This window comes from Chelonoidis abingdonii, chromosome 1 (genome assembly GCF_003597395.2).
Source record: "Chelonoidis abingdonii isolate Lonesome George chromosome 1, CheloAbing_2.0, whole genome shotgun sequence".
NCBI classification, from domain to species: Eukaryota; Metazoa; Chordata; order Testudines; family Testudinidae; genus Chelonoidis; species Chelonoidis abingdonii.
The window spans coordinates 246,765,947-246,783,499 of record NC_133769.1 but is presented as its reverse complement, the minus strand read 5'-3'; the positions used below and the strand labels follow the sequence as shown (position 1 = coordinate 246,783,499).

Below are 17,553 nucleotides of genomic sequence, written 5' to 3'. Positions count from 1 at the left end.
GAGAACAATAGGTCTTTGAAAATGCTAAACTCCCACCAGGGAGCTTTCTTGGGGATACTGCAAACCACCTCGGAGTTATGGCTGCAGGGACATGTGACCAAGTCACCTGGTACTGGACTCCATGATGATACTAGTGCTTTTCCACTGACTGGGTGTGGGGATGGGAATCACACTGAGAGACAAAGGATTCCCACCATATGCAAGGGGGAGTGACATCATCAAGGAGTGCAGGGGAGTGACATCATCAAGGAGTGCTGGAAATACCTGAGAACAAGAAGACTGGACTAGGGGGAAAGGGCTGAGCCCAGGCGAGAGGGTTGTCTAGCCTGTGAAAGAAATATCTGGAGTTTTAAGCTGCAAGCAAATGCAGCTTGCCTTCAAGAATCTCTGCAAGCTGCCTAAAACATTTAGGGTGAGAATTTGCTATTTATAACCAATTTCTTTAGTATATTAAGCTTATTTTGTATTTTTATTTTATTTGCTAGATAATCTGCTTTGATCTGTTTGCTATCCCTTATAATCACTTAAAACCTATTTTTGTAGTTAGTAAACTTGCGTTTGCTTTGTCTAAAACCAGTGGTGTGGAAATCATAACTTGGGATGGAAAGCTGTGTATATTCCCCTCCACAATGAGGGAGGGGGCGAATTTCATGAGCTTATGCTGCACTGTTCTCCGTGCAGCACAAGACAGTAAAATTTTTGGTTCACACTCCAGAGGGCGGGGTGTGCACTTGAGTATTGGACAGTTCCTTAGTTGAGCCTTCCCATGCAGAGCTTATCTCAGCATTTGTGTGTACAGCTGCAGCTGGGTGTGTCCCTACCTGTATGTGTGCTGGCGAAGTGCAGTCTGAAGCCTGGGAGAAGGCTTGGCAGACTGCATAGCAATACAGTTAAAAGGGAACCCAGACTAGTGGGTCAGGTGGGCTCAGTGGTACCCCAGTTCCAGGCAGCATCTCAAAGGCGGGCAGGGGTGGGGCGAGGAAAATCTGTCACAATCAGGATCTAGGAAGTGTAGTTTATTTTGTAAAGTGTTTTTAAAAAAGCTAGTGCTGCTGCTGCAATAAGAATATAGACTCCGCTATTTATTTATACTGCTAAATTTAGGAATTACTTCTTTCTTACTATCCATTTAATAAAAGCCTCTTATTAATTCCTATACACACACATTCCATAAGCAAAACACAAAATGAGTGTCAGTCTAAAAATCAAAAAAATAAAAGGAAAGGTGACTTCATGGAGTTATAATGGAATTGTCAACCTAGGAATTTACTGCTCTTGTGATAGATTAAATTATTCTGGCTGGATATTAAAGAAGAAAGATAACTTTGTGACCAGTAATAAAATGTTTATTGCTAAGAACAGGTAATCAATTCGCACGCTTGCAAGGATGAGAAAGGATGTTATACCCCTAATATACAATCTTACAGAGATCAGCATGTGCATAGTTCTATTAAAGTCAATAAAACTACTCACTTAAAAGTTATGTGCATACACATAAGCATTTGCAGGACAGGGCATTTTGGGTATCAGATGCTGTCTCACACATAAGGCACAGAATGAGGATTCAGGAGTGCTACACACTCACTGTTGTAACCTTGCTTAAAACCATCATCATCTAACTGTTTCTGTTAGCTGGGTTTTTTTAAACAGTTTAATATCTGAGATTTTGAGAGAGAGTCCTTATGTTTATTTTAAAGTCTGATTACAGTCAAAGGGCAGCTTTTCCTACTTGTTTCATCTCATTCTGTAACCACCACCACCAAAGGAATTGCAATGAAGGAGCAGCTGCTCTCAGTGTGGGCTCATATTCCCCCTCTCAGTGGTTGACAAAAATTCCACAGCTCATTTTCTGTTCAGTTCTCCTCTGCTGCTGTGGAGAATTGTGCAATCTAAGTTTGACATGAGAACTAATTTTGAACAACATTAGATACGGCCAAACACCAAACCACAAAGTTTACACTGTCTTGCAAATATTACTGCACCTTCCAGTCAAAATCCAAGAGCAAATTAGATTTAAAATATTCTCAAGAAGCATATACACTAAATACTTAAGTATATTAATGGTAAATTTCATAACCAATCATTTCTGTACTGTAACATTTTTCAAAAAACTTCTGTCATCAAGTGTATAAAACCCATGAATATAGGGTAATAAAATCTAACCTTTGATCCATGGAGATATTGGGGCTGTGCATTAGGTTGCTTATCTCTCTGAAATTCCTGAGAAAAGGGTAACACAGTACGAACAAATCTACAAAAGCAAAATATAGACATAGTTAGTTACACTGGCACATCTAATATCCCTAAATCATGCTGCTTCTGTCCACACACAAAATCAAATTGCCATTCTAATCCTACAGTCCAAGTCAAGTAAGGGGCAGCATACAGTTGCACTGCCGCAGGAACAGGGCAGAAACAAGATTACAATCCACATCTTTTTGCTGCTGCATCTTACTTCCCATTTTGTGCGGCTCCAAGGTGCCCACCAGCACACTGAAGGACATTTCGCACCAGCATTGGAGAAGAATTAGCAGCCCAATGTTAGCTGCTCTCCCTCTTCCTCCACCTAGGTGCTAATGATACAGGTAGCCCACAAAGGAGAGAAAGGGATTTCCTCCTACCCATCTTCCTTTATCCACAGGGAAAATCTGTGTGTGGAATAAAATCTTTTTTTTTCAAATGTATGCACAGTGTACTGAGGTACTGTGTTTTTATTAGTGAAGACCAAATAGAAAAGTGTTCCGTCCACTTGGAATGGAAAGTGGCAAAGTTTTTTTTGGTGCTTTATAGATCCTGCAGGAGAACATTTCACAATCTTGGACCAGCCCCAAGAAAGCTGCCTTCTGCACAAACAAGCTTTATCCTCATGGCGGACAATTTCATTGCACAAGAAAAATGTACCTATAATAGATACACTCCTGTCAGAAAGTGCAGTGATACATTTGGTATGTTTGCCATACCAATTCTGTGTCAGTGCATAAGTAACTCTTGTTCTCCATGTTCAAATCACCCACCTTGCTTCTTTAAAATACTGCCACTCCCATTTAATGTTTTTTTAAGAAGATCTTCAACATCAGGTGCAGCGTGTGTTGCTACAGATTAGAATACTAATTCTCTCAAGATTAGTGTATGGCAAGTAACATCATAATTTTAAGTCCAGTGTTCACTGAAGTAAGCCTTGCTTTGTACACCATTAAAAATGCATATGCGTGGGAAACAAGTGATCTGAACATGCCTCAAATTCTATACATAGCTAAAATGTATGACTAAATGGAATATCTGCAAATTTGAATTCTCTACAGTGCTATTTTTTTCCTGAATATAATGCTGGTACTGAATTCAGAAAAATAGTATTGACAGAAAATTCAGATTTGCAGACATCCATTTATTTGCAGACATCCATATATTTGCAGATATAGAATCTGGTATGTGCTCAGGCCACTTGTTTCCCAGGCATATACAATTGTAATGATACACAAAGGAAGCTATTTCCTTCAATGAACCTGATACAGTGGTCCAGGTATATACAGACCAGAAAAAAGTGTTTCCACATGTGAAAACAGAGTTGCTAGTTGTCCAGGTTTTCCAAGATGGTCCCTCTTTTGAGGTAGCTATCCTAGAAAATCCAAAGAGCACTCTGTACACACTGCCAACTGTTCAGTTTTGTAGGCTCAGGATCATCCCGGATGTCCCAGGGTTTTCTGTACCTCAGAGGTGGCAATCCTATGCGAAGAACAGGGAAGCCACTGAGCAATTAACAGTGCACAATCAAAACTTGTGAGGCCAAAGTTAAAAGAAAAAAAAAGAGAAGAAAAAATGTAATAAGCTGAGGAAATCAAGAGGAACAAAGAAATATTTAAATATATTATGGGCAAAAGGAAAACCAGTGGAAGTAGTGTCCACAAGGAGCTATTTGTCACAGTAGTCTGTTGAATTTAGAGTGAGTAAGGCCCAGAATCTGTACATACTTGCTTAAAAGCAACCCTTACTCCGGTAAGAAATCTATGGTGGAGCCCTCAACAGAATTTTGCATAAGAGGACTTGTTTTCATGACCAATGGTTTGCAGAATTTCACTTTTGATATTTGCTGCAAGTTTACCTTTTATTTAACTTTTGCAAGGTTTTAATTTTAGCAGCTACTGCAATTTTATTAATTTCTACTGCTCTGCAATAACAATCCTGCAAATAGAAATGCATGTATGTAACATGTAGCATGAGTACAGAGACAATTGTGTGTGTTTGAAGCACAAGTGGCTTGAATTTCTGAAGTTACCAAAGGGGATTTTGAAGAAACTAGGCAAATGGCACACAAACCTTTAAAATATGTGAGGAAAGAAATACTGGCCACACTAACAATTCACTGGTTGGATAGTTGGCATATTCCATCCCATAACATTTTTTAAAACAAAAATTAACTAGGAAAATAAAGATTCAGAAAAGAATGTCCTTAAAATACACACTGTAAACCAAAATGAACGATGCTACAAATACAGTTAGAAATTGAATGTGCAAAAGAAATAACTTTTAGCCAAAATTTGTTTCTAGCCACAACTCAGGCACACATTAAAGATATTTATTATCCAGCTAAAGATAAAAACATCCATGCTGATAGAATAACAACAATGTGCATGAAAACTGTAGAATACAGAAAACCAATCTCAGTTTGCAATTACCGTATATACTTGATCATAAGCCAGTTCGTTTATAAGCCAACCTCACCCCCACCACCAAGATGGATAAGTAAAAATGGAAAATTTTTATAACCCAGAGGTCAGCAAACTTTGACTCCCAGGCCATCAAAATAAGCTGTTGGGGGGCCGAGATGGTTTGTTTAACTCGAGCATTCGCAGGCACAGAGGTAAACCTACGTAAACAAAGTGTCCCGGCACGCCAGCTGCTTACCCTGACAGGCCGGGACAGCAACTGGTGAGGAAATGTTTTGGGGGAGAGAAGCTGAGGGTCAGAGGAGTAACCCCTGTGACCACCCTCCACGACCCCACCCCTAGCCCGGGACCCTCACACTCTTCCCATCCATCCCTTCTCACCTTATCTGGGGTGGGCCAGGGGAGGATGTCTGTGGCCTGGCTGGAGCTGCTCGGCAGGCTGGGCAGCATGGCTGCAGCCTGGTCCGGTGAGCCAGACCGGGTGGCGCGGTCGCAGCATGTTCCAGCGGGCTGGACCACGTGGCACAGCCGCAGTGTGCTTCAGTGGTGTGGCCACAGCCTGCTCTGGGGGGTGGGTCCGAGAGGCAGGGCTGCAGCTTGGCAGCCCCAAAGCTGCAGCTGCTTCGGAGTCTGGGGAGAGAGCAGCATGGCCAGAAGCAGAGAGACTTCCCTTCTGGCTCTGCTGCCTCTCCTTGCTCCCTCTGTTGGGGGGAGAGGTTGTGTCCCACCTCTCCCTCTCTATACCTGTTCATAAGCCGACCCCCTTCTCTGGTGCTTCCCTTTTTTATTAAAAAAATCGGGCTTTTGAATGAGTATATTCAATATTTCCTTTATGCTTAGCAGGTTAATTTTTTTTATAACTTGAACTCTCTTAGTGCATCTTATAACATCATAGTTTTTTTGTATTTTATAAAACTGTATACTTATAAAAATAAGTATACTAAAAGTTTCAGTTGTTTGTTAAGATTTTAACATCTTTCCAAGCTATCTGCATTTGTTAAAATTCAGTAACTGCTTGCTTTTAGCTGCTTCTGAGGAAGAAAAGATCACTTAAGTATATGGCTTTTGATACAATATATCTATTATCTTATATAAAATCGCCTTTCATTTGGATTTCCTGGATTTATTAGTTTTTCCATTCTCTCGTATAACTGAAATGCACTTATTTAGAAACTTCCTCTTGAGATTATTTGTTCTTTACAGAGATTTTTCATTAATGGAGTTCATCAGGGATGTTGTAAACACTTGATGAGATCACTCAAAGTAATCCTAGACATATGACAGTGCTTGAGATTGCTCTTTTCTCCCCTCACCCCACTCCTGTTACCTTTAAACTGACACTTATTTTCATGCTCAGTGAAAACTTATACAAGTGAAAGAAAGGAGAGGAGTAACACTTATACCCGGTCACTAAAGATAAAATGGATTTGCAGTGCATGGACATACTGTGCAAAATTTACTGGGCTATCAACAATTTCCTTGACAATCTTAAATTACTTTTCACAAAACAGTCAATGCTCAGTCAAGGTCTATTCAGCTGTAAATGGACTTCAGAAGTCATAGTGAATAATTAGAGATGGCCCAGAGCTGCAGAGTTGTACCCGTTCACATGTTGATCCATGGTTTTTACTCAGACCCATCTCTATTGTTAATTTTAAGTGTTAGGGATAGAAGTAATTACAATGTCTTCAGGTGACTGAGGAAAGAAGAGAGCCATTCAGTCTTCCACTGTATTTGGAGCAGAGCACAGAGCAAGCAGGGCAGCAGTTGCCTTAGAATTCAGTCCTAGCAGAAGTTCACATGAATCACAGTTGTTGAAATGAGCTAACATGCATCTTTGTTCAGGCTGTTCATTAGATACTGTCCTAAAGTTCTCTCACATTCAGCCCACTTGTTCAATTTCTCCCTTTCAGAAAAGTTAGCAAGATGCTGCGGTGAAAAGTCTGGAGCCAGAGACGTGTGTTGTATATGGTCCCAAGAGATGGGTGGGAAGGAGGTGGGGCGGGGGGGGATTCTACTGGATCATCCTTGTTAATCTTTGTTACCTTCTGGCCAAGGAAGATTTGAAGAAGCCAGAAGGTAACAAAGATGAACAGATCTTCAGTATCCTTGACTGATTCATATTATCCATTTTGAGACTGTGCATTACAACTTCCATCCTTCAATCCCAAGGACTGCACTGAATTCTTTAGAACCTACCAACATCATCTGTAATTCTCAAATATAAAGAAAAATCTTCTTTAAAAAATTCCTTGTAAGTGTTATGCTCTCAGTTTTCTTTTCAAATAGAAATGCTGAAATCTGAACGGTTTGAATAAAAGAGGTGGAAGAATGAGGCCTTTAAGACTGGCAATTATTTGGACAGATTCTCTTCCCTTCACTTTCTCTGATAAAGAGGAAAGGTTACTTTGGTGAATAACTGCGCTGCACTACTCTGTGTATGTTTTGGCATGCTCCAAGATAACAAGTCCTTGTTAGATTTATTCTATGTTGATGACTGTCCAGAAATTTATCCATTTTCATCAGTACAGTTCTAAGCAATCACAACAAAGTTGATCCCAGAGATCAAAAACCTGTTGGTTGGTTTACCAGTGCTTTTGAAATAATGACTGATAAATACAACACTGGTCTGGAAATAATCATATCACTTTTAAATAATCTCATACCAATGAGAGACCAGTGTGAGGGAGTCTGCAACAGTCAACTCACAGGCCAACAGGCACCACCTAAACCGATACCAATTTAAATAAAGAAAAAAATTCTCTATTAACCAGTGGTCAATTCCAGCTCTTTGTGGGTTTTACTGAACTGAAGGCTATACACTAAGGTTATGTCTACCCTATGGAGCCTATGCTAGCATAGATATCTTGACATACCCTCTAGTGTAGATGCAGTTTACGCTGACAGAAGAGGCTTTGTCAGTATGGGAACACCGTCTCCCCGAACAAAGTTAGTTATGTGGACAGAAGCCCTCTCATGTCGACATAGAACCCTGGCATAGATTCAGCTATGTCCATGTTTTTTTTCATGTCGCTGACCACTGCAGCTATATCAATGTAACTTTTAATTGTAGAGCAGGGGTCGGCAACCTTTCAGAAGTGCTGTGCCAAGTCTTCATTTATTCATTCTAATTTAAGGTTTCGCGTGTCAGTAATACATTTTAACATTTTTAGAAGGTCTCTTTCTATAAGTCTATAATATATAACTAAACTATTGTTGTATGTAAAGTAAATAAGGTTTTTAAAATGTTTAAAATTAAATTAAAATGCAGAGCCCCCCGGACCAGTGGCCAGACCCAGGCAGTGTGAGTGCCACTGAAAATCAGCTCGTGTGCCACCTTTGGCACGCATGACATAGGTTGCCTACCCCTGTTGTAGACCAAGCCCTTAAGATAGTCAAGTCTACAGTCACTGCAAAAATCTATATCAGATCCCACTCGGATAAGTGAGATTGCCTGAACATAAGGATCAGGGCCTTAGTCTGTTCCTGTAAATTAGCATATGAAAGCTACAGAATCATGCTTTGAATGAAATATTTAAAGTGACAAAAGTTATGTGTATTTTATTTTTAGACCTACATGAAACTTAGATTTTGTTCCCTGTAGGGGTATGCTTATGGTGTAAGGTCAAGTGGTTAGGGCACTACCTAGGGCTTGGAAGACCTGGGTTCATTTCTCTGTTCCACCACAAACGTCTGTGTGACCTTGGGCAAGTCACTTAGCCTCTGTGCTTCACTTCCCCAACTATAAAATGGGGATAACAGCATTTCCCTACCTCTCAGTGGGGTTACAAGGATACATTCATTAAAGACTACGAAGCACTTTGAGATCTACTTATGAGAAGTGCCACATAAAAATAGGTGTTGTTACTACTATATATTTAGAATTTGGCTGAATACAGAGTAACTCAAAATAGGACCCATCTGAAGTCAAATACAAAGCTGGAGAGTGGATGGAACAATAAATGATAGGCACAAGTAGCATGATTGGTTATTTAATCATTGCAGGATATATTAGTAACTGAACCCTGCAATAGCTTCAAATCTCACCAAACCTGTCAATTAAATATGAGCTTTTCTATTAAATTGTGTTAACTTGTGCCACTGTACACAGTGTGGGGAGCACAGCAGACAGCATGCCAACTTTTGACTGAACAGATGCAGTGGTATTTCCATATTGAACTCCTAATCAATCTTTTTATAGTAAAAACATTTTAGCAATTTAGTTTGTTCTGAAAATATTTGGGTTTTATTAAACGTTTGATTTTAAAAAAAATATAAACTCCAGAAAGGACAAAGAACTTCCTCCACATGTCTTTCATTTACACTGCTAACTTAGCTGATTAAGATAGTAAAGGGAAAGATACAAATATCCTCACATAAACAAGGTTTATTGATATTGGCACAAAGTAGTTTCAAAGTATACACGGCAAAATGACAGATAGCCTCCCCGGAGATAAGGGCATATGTTAAACCTTCTAGAGAATTCCTCCTTACACTGAACTGCAGAAGTCTGATGCCAGGAATGAGGGCAGGAAAAGAATAGCAGTGGAAGGGACTAACATTAGGAGAGAAGAAGTGGCCTTCCTCTCCTCTTCTGATGGTGGGCCAGCATGAAAGAAAGGAGATTAAGTAGCCAATACGACACACCTCATAGATAGGGCCCTACCAATTCCCCCGTGAAAACCAATGTCCCCTTGTTCCTAGGAGCCCCCCAGCAAAGGAGGCTCCTAGCTCCAGCTGGGCTGGGGATGGACAAGTCCTGTCCCTTCCCTGCAAAACCTCTCTGGTGGTGGGGGTGGGAGCCGGGGGAGAAGACCAGACCCACCTCCAGGGGTGCCTCCCTCTGCTGCAGGATGCTCTGGGACTGGGCAGCAGCCCCAGAGGTTCCCGCAGCTGGAGGAGACTTGTGGAGTTGGATCCAATATTCCCTGTGCTGCTGGAAGCGCCCAGCTGGGTTGGGGAGGGACAGGAGTTGTTCTTTCCCTGCAGGGCTGCTCTTGGGTATCTCTTCCGGCTGCACATAGCTCTGCACCCCTCCTCCCCACTCGCTTCCTGTCCCTCTCCCTTTGCAGCTGCCTGGGAAGGGGACATTGTACAGGGAACTGCCCCCACTTCCAGGTGCAATTATTAGCTTATTTCAATAAAAACAAAAAGAAAGGTGAGGCACTTGACAGAATTTTTTGACTGACACTTTACAGCAGCAAATCATACTCAGGGCTGAACTCACTGATTGGTAAATATGGACATTAGGGAAGTTATGTAATGTACTGATCTCAAATGACCACCTACCAGAAGACACATGCAATTACTGTAAAATGAGCGTCCAAAGTAAATCAAAAACCTCAAAAACTATTACCGCAGTGGATCACGTGAAAGAATTTGGAAGCCAAATTCTACATGCCGATGGTGACAAACTATTTTGTACAAGCTGCAGTGTTTCATTGGATCACACACATAGTCCAACGGTTCAGCAGGCACCACCCCCGCAGTTCCCACTGGCCATGATTCCCGGTGCTCTGGGCAAAGGCAGCACACAGAGATGCCTGGCCACATCTCTGCCGAGCAGCTGAGCGAGGGGGATGTCGCCCACTCCCAGGGAGCCCCAGGGAAGCGCTGCCCAGAGCTCAGCTCACCCTGTCCCATGCCCCAACCCCCTGCCCCTTCCCACATCCAAACTCTGCTGCTACTCTGGGGTGAAGTGGGGGGAGATGCACAGCCAGGTAGGAAGCCTGCTGGCCCGCCACCCCCTCACCCCCAGCACGAGCGGGAGTCCCAGGCCTTGCGCTGCCACCCAGCCCCAGCACCCGCAGCACTCCCAGGCAGCCCTCTTCCCCTCCACCTCCCCCCCCCCCCCAAGTTTTAGTCAAGGGTATATAGTAAAAGTCATAGACAGGTAACAGGCTGTGAATTTTTGATTACTGCCCGTGACTTGTCCGTGACTTTTACTAAAAATACCTGTAACTATAATGTAGCCTTAATCACAGTCAGTTCTGTTTCTTTCGCACTCTAATAGAGGTGAATTAAAAATCTCCTGGATCTCATGACTAACTTGAACCACAGCTAGTGGAGTTGAGCTGTTGCCACACATTTGACAGCCTATGTTTCCACAAATAACCAAGACTGCAGCCTCTTCTTGGACTTGAATGTACAGGAGGTTAACAAACTCATGTGACTAAAATTCTGAAAACCAGCAGCTGCAATTAGTAAATCTCTAAATCTTTTAATAGCTGTCTATCCTATTATTTAATCTCAGTGCACTATCAAATGTAAAATAATTACAGATGGTCAGGTAGTTCAACGTGCAGTTTGCTGTAATACTTCTGCAGAAACAACTTCAATTTTTGTGCCCCCAAAACTGAAGTTTTTGTAAATGCCTGAAAATCTTTAAGAAATAATTTAAAAAAAAATTTGTCAAGTGTTCTGAGGGAGTGGGGGAAGAGTTCCACAACATGCTACACACAAATTAGTTCTACTGTTAAGCATTTATATTAAAGAATAACTAAAGATTAAAAAGAGAGTGACTAGTTAATTTGAAAAAAATTACATGTTCTACACCTGCCCTCGTACCCCCGCTAATTTTTGTAGTTTTACAATTACCTTTTTTTTTTTTTTTTAAATAAACGTTTTTCTTTCCTCTGACGTTGGTGTGTAGCCTTCACACAAGAAATAGTCTATGGAAGGGGAAGAATGAAACTGCCGACGCACACAGAGCCGTCAAATACACATAATATATTGAAAACTTAATCATTGGGCTTACTTGTAATAATTTGTGTGACTAAAGTGTGACAAACTGATAATGTATTTTAGTTTGTACTTTGCACTTTAATGGCAGTCATGTCTGTATGTGTACAAACATGTTAAGAACTGCAAGATACCACAGAGTCCTGGGAGGAAAAAATTAACTGGCTCAATTGTGTGTATGTGCACACAGTTCAAAAAAGCACATAGCTATGTGATCACACATGCTTAAAACTTTCTGTATATATCAGAGAAATTCTGTGCACAATAATGAAATCAATCAAGCTGGATGACTAGCAAAGATGTTATCTAAGATCTCCCCCATTTTATCATCTTTCAAATTAATTATCCTGCTAGGCTGGAGCTCAGCCTAATCCAATTTGTGTACACACTTTTATATAAATAAGCAGCCGTACCACAGAACCCAATTTGATTTCCTCAATGATTCCACAATCACTTCCTAAACATTTTTAGTGGCATATACCAAATGCAGCCTCTGAGCTAATGACTGAACACAGACTAAATATATTCAGTAGATGTTTAATTTCTTTCATTGGTGAAGCTTTCAGAATATAGGAAAGTCAAAGTTTAACTACGCAGTGTTATTCCAGGTAACTGTATTCCAGTTATTCCTAAAAAACCTCATCATATTGAATGAGTCTGGGGCTGAATTTGAGAATTTTGACAAGAATTAAACATATGTAGTTACTCGTAAGAAATACATCCAGCTGTTCTCCACAGGAGGACTCAAGCAATAAAAACTATTTAGTTAATGCCTCCAGAACAAAAAGAACCCTGTGCCTTTCTGTGTAGCCAGAAACTTTGACCCAAAATACAAGTATTATTGAAAGGGAAGACAGAGGAAGCTCTCTGGGGAAAGTGGGAGGTGAAATGATGCTGTTCTACCTGTCTCCACCCCTGAATAACTCAATCTCATTTCATAGTCAGCAGGTTTCTCATTGTATTTCACTCCTGAAGGTAAATGTGCTCTAACCACAAACTGAAAAGAAAGTAAAGCAATACAAGTCCAAAAAAATCCCAAACCCTCTTGTCCTGTTAGTGTCCTCAACTGACTCAAGCATTCTGTATTTTATATTCCGCCCTCACATCTCTGCCATTCTGTATCCTTAAAAGCAGGAATGCAAGACATGGAACAAATCTGCCATGACAGCAGGAAATCACAGTATATATTTGTCAACATGTCAGCTATATAAAGCAATAGAAGCCCTGGATCAGAATACACAGGTATGCAAAAATGCCACTAACCTCCTGTGGGGGGAAAACAAAAAGACTGAATCATATGAACTTGGCTTACTTGAAAAATGCACTCAGTTTTGATGGCTGGGAATTCTGCATTGCTATATTAATAACCTTTGTGATTAAAAAAAGAGCATTTACACTTGAATCCATTGTACTGTGGTCAACTTCAAAAGGCACTTGCCCTCAATGACAAAAGAGGGGGTCAGTAACACAATCAATAGAAACAGTGTATCCAGAATTGCCAGAGTGTAGAAGAGAGTGAGGACACATGCACAAAGATACTTGGCTACACACAACCACCGAACTCTGTCTCAAACCAGTAATTCACCCTCTTTTCTTTGCATTATCACAAAATCAAGGGATATAATTTTTCTTCCATTACTTATTGTTGTAAAATGTTTTACTACATGATTTTGTTTATGAAAATTTCCTCCTAACATGTACCTTGAACTATTTTTAGATATTCATTATTTTACAGCATATTTTAGATAGAGCATTAAAATTTCACCGAATTTGGCAACTCAGGTTAAGTTTGGCTTTTCTCCTATTGTGGACATATACTAGCACTGTCAAATGTATGAATGGATAAGTAGTCTGAATCACTTTGCTTTCTTACACATGTACATTTGTATGCCACACGAACTATTCCAAACATTTAAAAAGGAGATAGAGGAAAAACATGAGGCGAACAGAGACAGGATTCACCAACATTTGTTATGAAAGAGGTTATGGCAGAGACAAAGTTACAACCTTCACTTGTAATCAATTCTTCCTCTGATTATAAATAATCATAAAAGTTCAAGTTTTGTACAAACTAATTTTAAAAAAAGGAAATCAATGTACCCATTGGGACTCAACTGATTTTTTTTAAATAAGAAATTGTATTTTTAAAAATACCACCAACATATAGACAGTTGTCATCCCTCGCTTATACCTGGTAAACAGAATCTACTGTACATTTCACCCTGCTGATACAACAAACTACACATGCAAAGACAATTAATTAAAAGGCCGCCACGCTAACCTGTTAGTGGACCCATTGTAGCAATAGTTTGGAAGGAAATCATAGTTGAGCTCCCAGAAGACATGAAGAGTGATTCTTCCATAGGGAGCCGACACGTTGTGATTGGCTTCTCTGAACATGGCATCAAAGCTGTCCAAGGTCATGTATCTGCTCAATAGCTTGTGTGTCATTTTATTTATCTCTACCAAGCCATCTAGCTCCTGAGAACATTTAAAACAAGAAGGGTGGGGGAGAAACGGGAGGAGAATTATCAAATTTCCTTATGAGCTGTACTATGGTGCTCATCACTACTGCATCTGAGAGAGTCACAAACATTAATCCAGCTTCAGAAACCCCAGTGAGGAGAAGGGGTGGTATTTTTTGGATCAGTAAAATGGGGATCTGAGGAACAGAGAGATTAAGGTAATAAGTTTATATTAATTTTGGGTGCCTGAGTTGAGGCACCCAGGACCTGATTTTTCAGAGCACTTAGCACTATGTACAACGCTTTATATATTCAGACACGGCTCCCAATGACTTCAGTCACACTTCCTCAATTTCTGTGTGCCCAACCTGAAGCGGGGGAGGGGCCCTGAATTTCAGAACACATCACTAATGACCACCAGTAAAAAGTCTGATTAAAGTGACTTGCCCAGCACCACATAGGAAATGCTGTGACAGAGGCAGGGATAGAATACAGGTTGCCAGGGCAGCATTCAACTGCCTTAACCATGAGACTGTCCTTGGACTGTCCTGCAATTCCCTGCCTCATTCACTGCACACCTTTCAACTCCTACAGCAAATGAGGCTGCGACCCTGATTCATCCTCAGAGCTGGTCCATCCTCTGCACTGAACGAGGCAAGTGGGAAGAAAGGGGTCGGGGGAAAGGAACTGATTGAAGACTGTGGGCATGTCTACACAAAGAGAGATGCTGAACTCGAATTAATATGCAAATTAGATACAATTAACGTAGGTTTAACAGAGACTGGGAATGGTTGGGTCATTACATTAACTGAATCCATTTCCCCACATTAAGTTCTCCTCACACCTTCTGTGGGTCATCTCGATTATCACTTCAAAGGTTTTTTTTCTCCTCCTGCTGATGGTAGCTCATCTCAATTGATTGGCCTCTTACAGTTGGTATGGGTACTTCCACCTTTTCATGTTCTCTGTATGTATAAACATCTCCTGTCTGTGTGTTCCATTCCATGCATCCGATGAAGTGGGCTGTAGCCCACAAAAGCTCATGCTGATATAAATTTGTTAGTCTCTAAGGTACCACAAGTACTCCTGTTCTTTTTACAAATACTTAATGCGCAACAAGCTAGGGTGTAAATCTATCCTGCACTAGCCAGCCACCCACTAAGTGTTTGTGTGGACCTTGCTCCCATGCACTAAAAGTTCCCAAGTGTGCCTAAATCTACACTGCTTTGAACTTTTGGTGCGCAGCAGCAGGGTCCACATGAAAACTTAGCAGGCAGCAGGCTAGTGCAGAGTAGATTTACTTCCCAGCTTACCACGAAATAATTGTTTATGCAGATAGGCGCTGTATCAATAATGCAAATGCACAAGGCACCTCTATTCAATTATTCTGTATGTCTCTGTGCTGCTCCCTCTTTTAATGCCTCTTCTTTAAACTGAACAAACTTAGTCTTTTCTTGTATGGAAGTCTCACCATGTTTCATAATTTTCATTGTTGTGTAGCTCTGAAACCCGTCTGTCTACTGTATCTTTTTCGATATAGGGTGAACAGAACTGAACATAGTATTCCAGGTGAGGATGTTGCATATTAAACTTGCAAAGCAAGAACTGAAGTGACCAGAGTATTTTTCTCCTTTTCTCCCAGGTTAAACTAAGGGCGTAAGATTATGGTGCAATCTGGCATAAGCCTTCTTGCCTGTCAGTGGAGCTTTGGAAATAGAGTTTGTTCATTAACATTTTAATCAGGAAACTAACTAAACTGACACCTTGGTATTGTATATATGGGTTCCCTCCATGGCCATTCGTCAGATCTGATTACTTTACTGATGAAAACAAGCTTTTCCTATTGGCAACTCTACAGAACCAGGCTGTCTAGAGAAAGAGATAGCTATTCCACTTCATGCATCTAATGAGACTGTATGCTAGACTCAGTCCCTGGATTATTTGTTTTTGGTCTGCAATTATGTACAGAGTGCAGAACAGCTGATCATATAAAAGTTGCTATTTCAAACTTAAATAATTAGAAAACCTTATCTCCCCCTGCTGCCCCAGTTCAATTTCCAAGCACATCATGCAGCCTGCCTTTTACTTCCATTGCTCTCAAGGCCCTGCACTGTGAGAAATTTTCTTCTGGCCCAGTTAAGCAAAACATAGGCCTGGTCTACACTACGCGTTTAAATCGATTTAAAGAGCGTTAAATCGATTTAACGCTGTACCCGTCCACACTACAACGCCCTTTATATCAATATAAAGGGCTCTTTAAATCGATTTCTGTACTCCACATTATCATTAGCAACAGTCTTACTCCGGTCAGTAGACGGTACCATGAAACGAACATGGTAATCCATCTCTGCTATCTCAATGACCTAAAAAGCAGTGAATGCTGCCGCTGTAAGTGCTAGGAGTATCGCACTCCTGCTACCGCGCACTTACATCATACATCATACCCGGTGCCAGGAAAAAAAAAAAGCTGACGGACTCCCTGGTTGCTGTCTGCTATGGTGTCTGCCTTAGGGTCAATCCAGTGGAAAATGCCGCGATCAAGGATTGTCAGCTGTAGTGTTTCTCTCTGGGGCAAAGGAATGGACTGATGACGACATTAACCTCAGAACCACCGCGACTATAATATTCAACCCAGAATTCCAAGGGGCGCGGGGAGCATCAGCGGGAACTAATAAGGGAATTAAGCTACGAGAAGAGCTTACCAACAAATGCAACGCTTCAGAAATCAGACCGTTAGCCTCGACCAATGACGCACAACGCCGACATTAGTGCTGCCTAGTGTGGCCCGCGATGATAATCGAATTTTATAATATCAGTTTTATAAAACCCAATTTTTAGCTAAATTCCGATATATCCCAGTAGTGTAGACGAGGCCACAGCTTCTTCCAACACCCAATTAAAGCCTGCCTCATAGAGCTGACCAGGACAACATTTTGAGAAGGAAAGGTGGGATTATCCCCTCACTCTTCCCAAGCTGCGCCTTGTTGGATGCTCCCAGGCCCACATAGCACAGGAAAATGAACTAGACAGTCTAAACACCACTTGTAACACAAGACAGTGCACAATGTTAGAAATGCCGCAGAGCCCTTCATTGTATCTCATTTGACAGGAACACTAGTGAGCAGCATTGAGAGAGGAGCAAGAATCGAAAAGCTGAGGGCAATGGAGGAAAGAAGAGATTTTTCAAGCTTGTCTGCTTAACTTCTTTTCTGTTTACCGCTCTACTGCTTAACTTCATCTTCTGGGACAAAGCAGATCATTCTTTGTTACGTCTCTTGCACACTCCTGCCATCCTTCGAGTAAACATATGTGAGAGTTCCCTGGCATATCGGAGAAACCCAAGAAAGTACTACCAACAAACCAAAGAAAATTGCTATTTCTAAAGGTTAAAACCAAAGAAAAACAGTTTTTATTTTTGTATTTTGTAGAAAAATCTCTTTCAGGCTTTCTTTGTAAATCAGGGTGGGCAAACTTTTGGCCGAGGCCTATCATTTGGGTGGGAAAATTGCTGCATAGCCATGAATGTAGGGCTGGGGTAAGGTGCCTGGGAGGGAGCTCGCAGGTATGGGAGGGGGTGTGATGTGTAGGAAGGGGCTCAGGGCAAAGGGTTGTGGTACAGGAGGGATGTGGGGGTATAGGAGGGGGCTCAGGGCAGGGGGTTGCGGCGTGGAAAGAGGGGGCAT

General features: G+C 41.2%; 1 protein-coding gene across 10 annotated transcripts in view; it reads right to left on the bottom strand.

Moving 5' to 3' along the window:
- CYFIP1 (cytoplasmic FMR1 interacting protein 1) overlaps positions 1 to 17,553 on the bottom strand; it is a 136,550-nt gene that overhangs the window by 47,261 nt on the left and 71,736 nt on the right. For all 10 annotated transcript variants that reach the window (XR_012654870.1, XM_032776118.2, XM_075060871.1 and 7 more), the window contains 2 exons: positions 13,687 to 13,886; positions 2,164 to 2,251 (listed from right to left, as the gene is read on the bottom strand). Coding sequence is in view for 9 of the 10 variants with exons in the window: in XM_032776118.2 (XP_032632009.1) it covers positions 2,164 to 2,251; positions 13,687 to 13,886 (288 nt within the window). In the remaining variant the exon portion in view is untranslated. The remainder of the gene's footprint in view (positions 1 to 2,163; positions 2,252 to 13,686; positions 13,887 to 17,553) is intronic.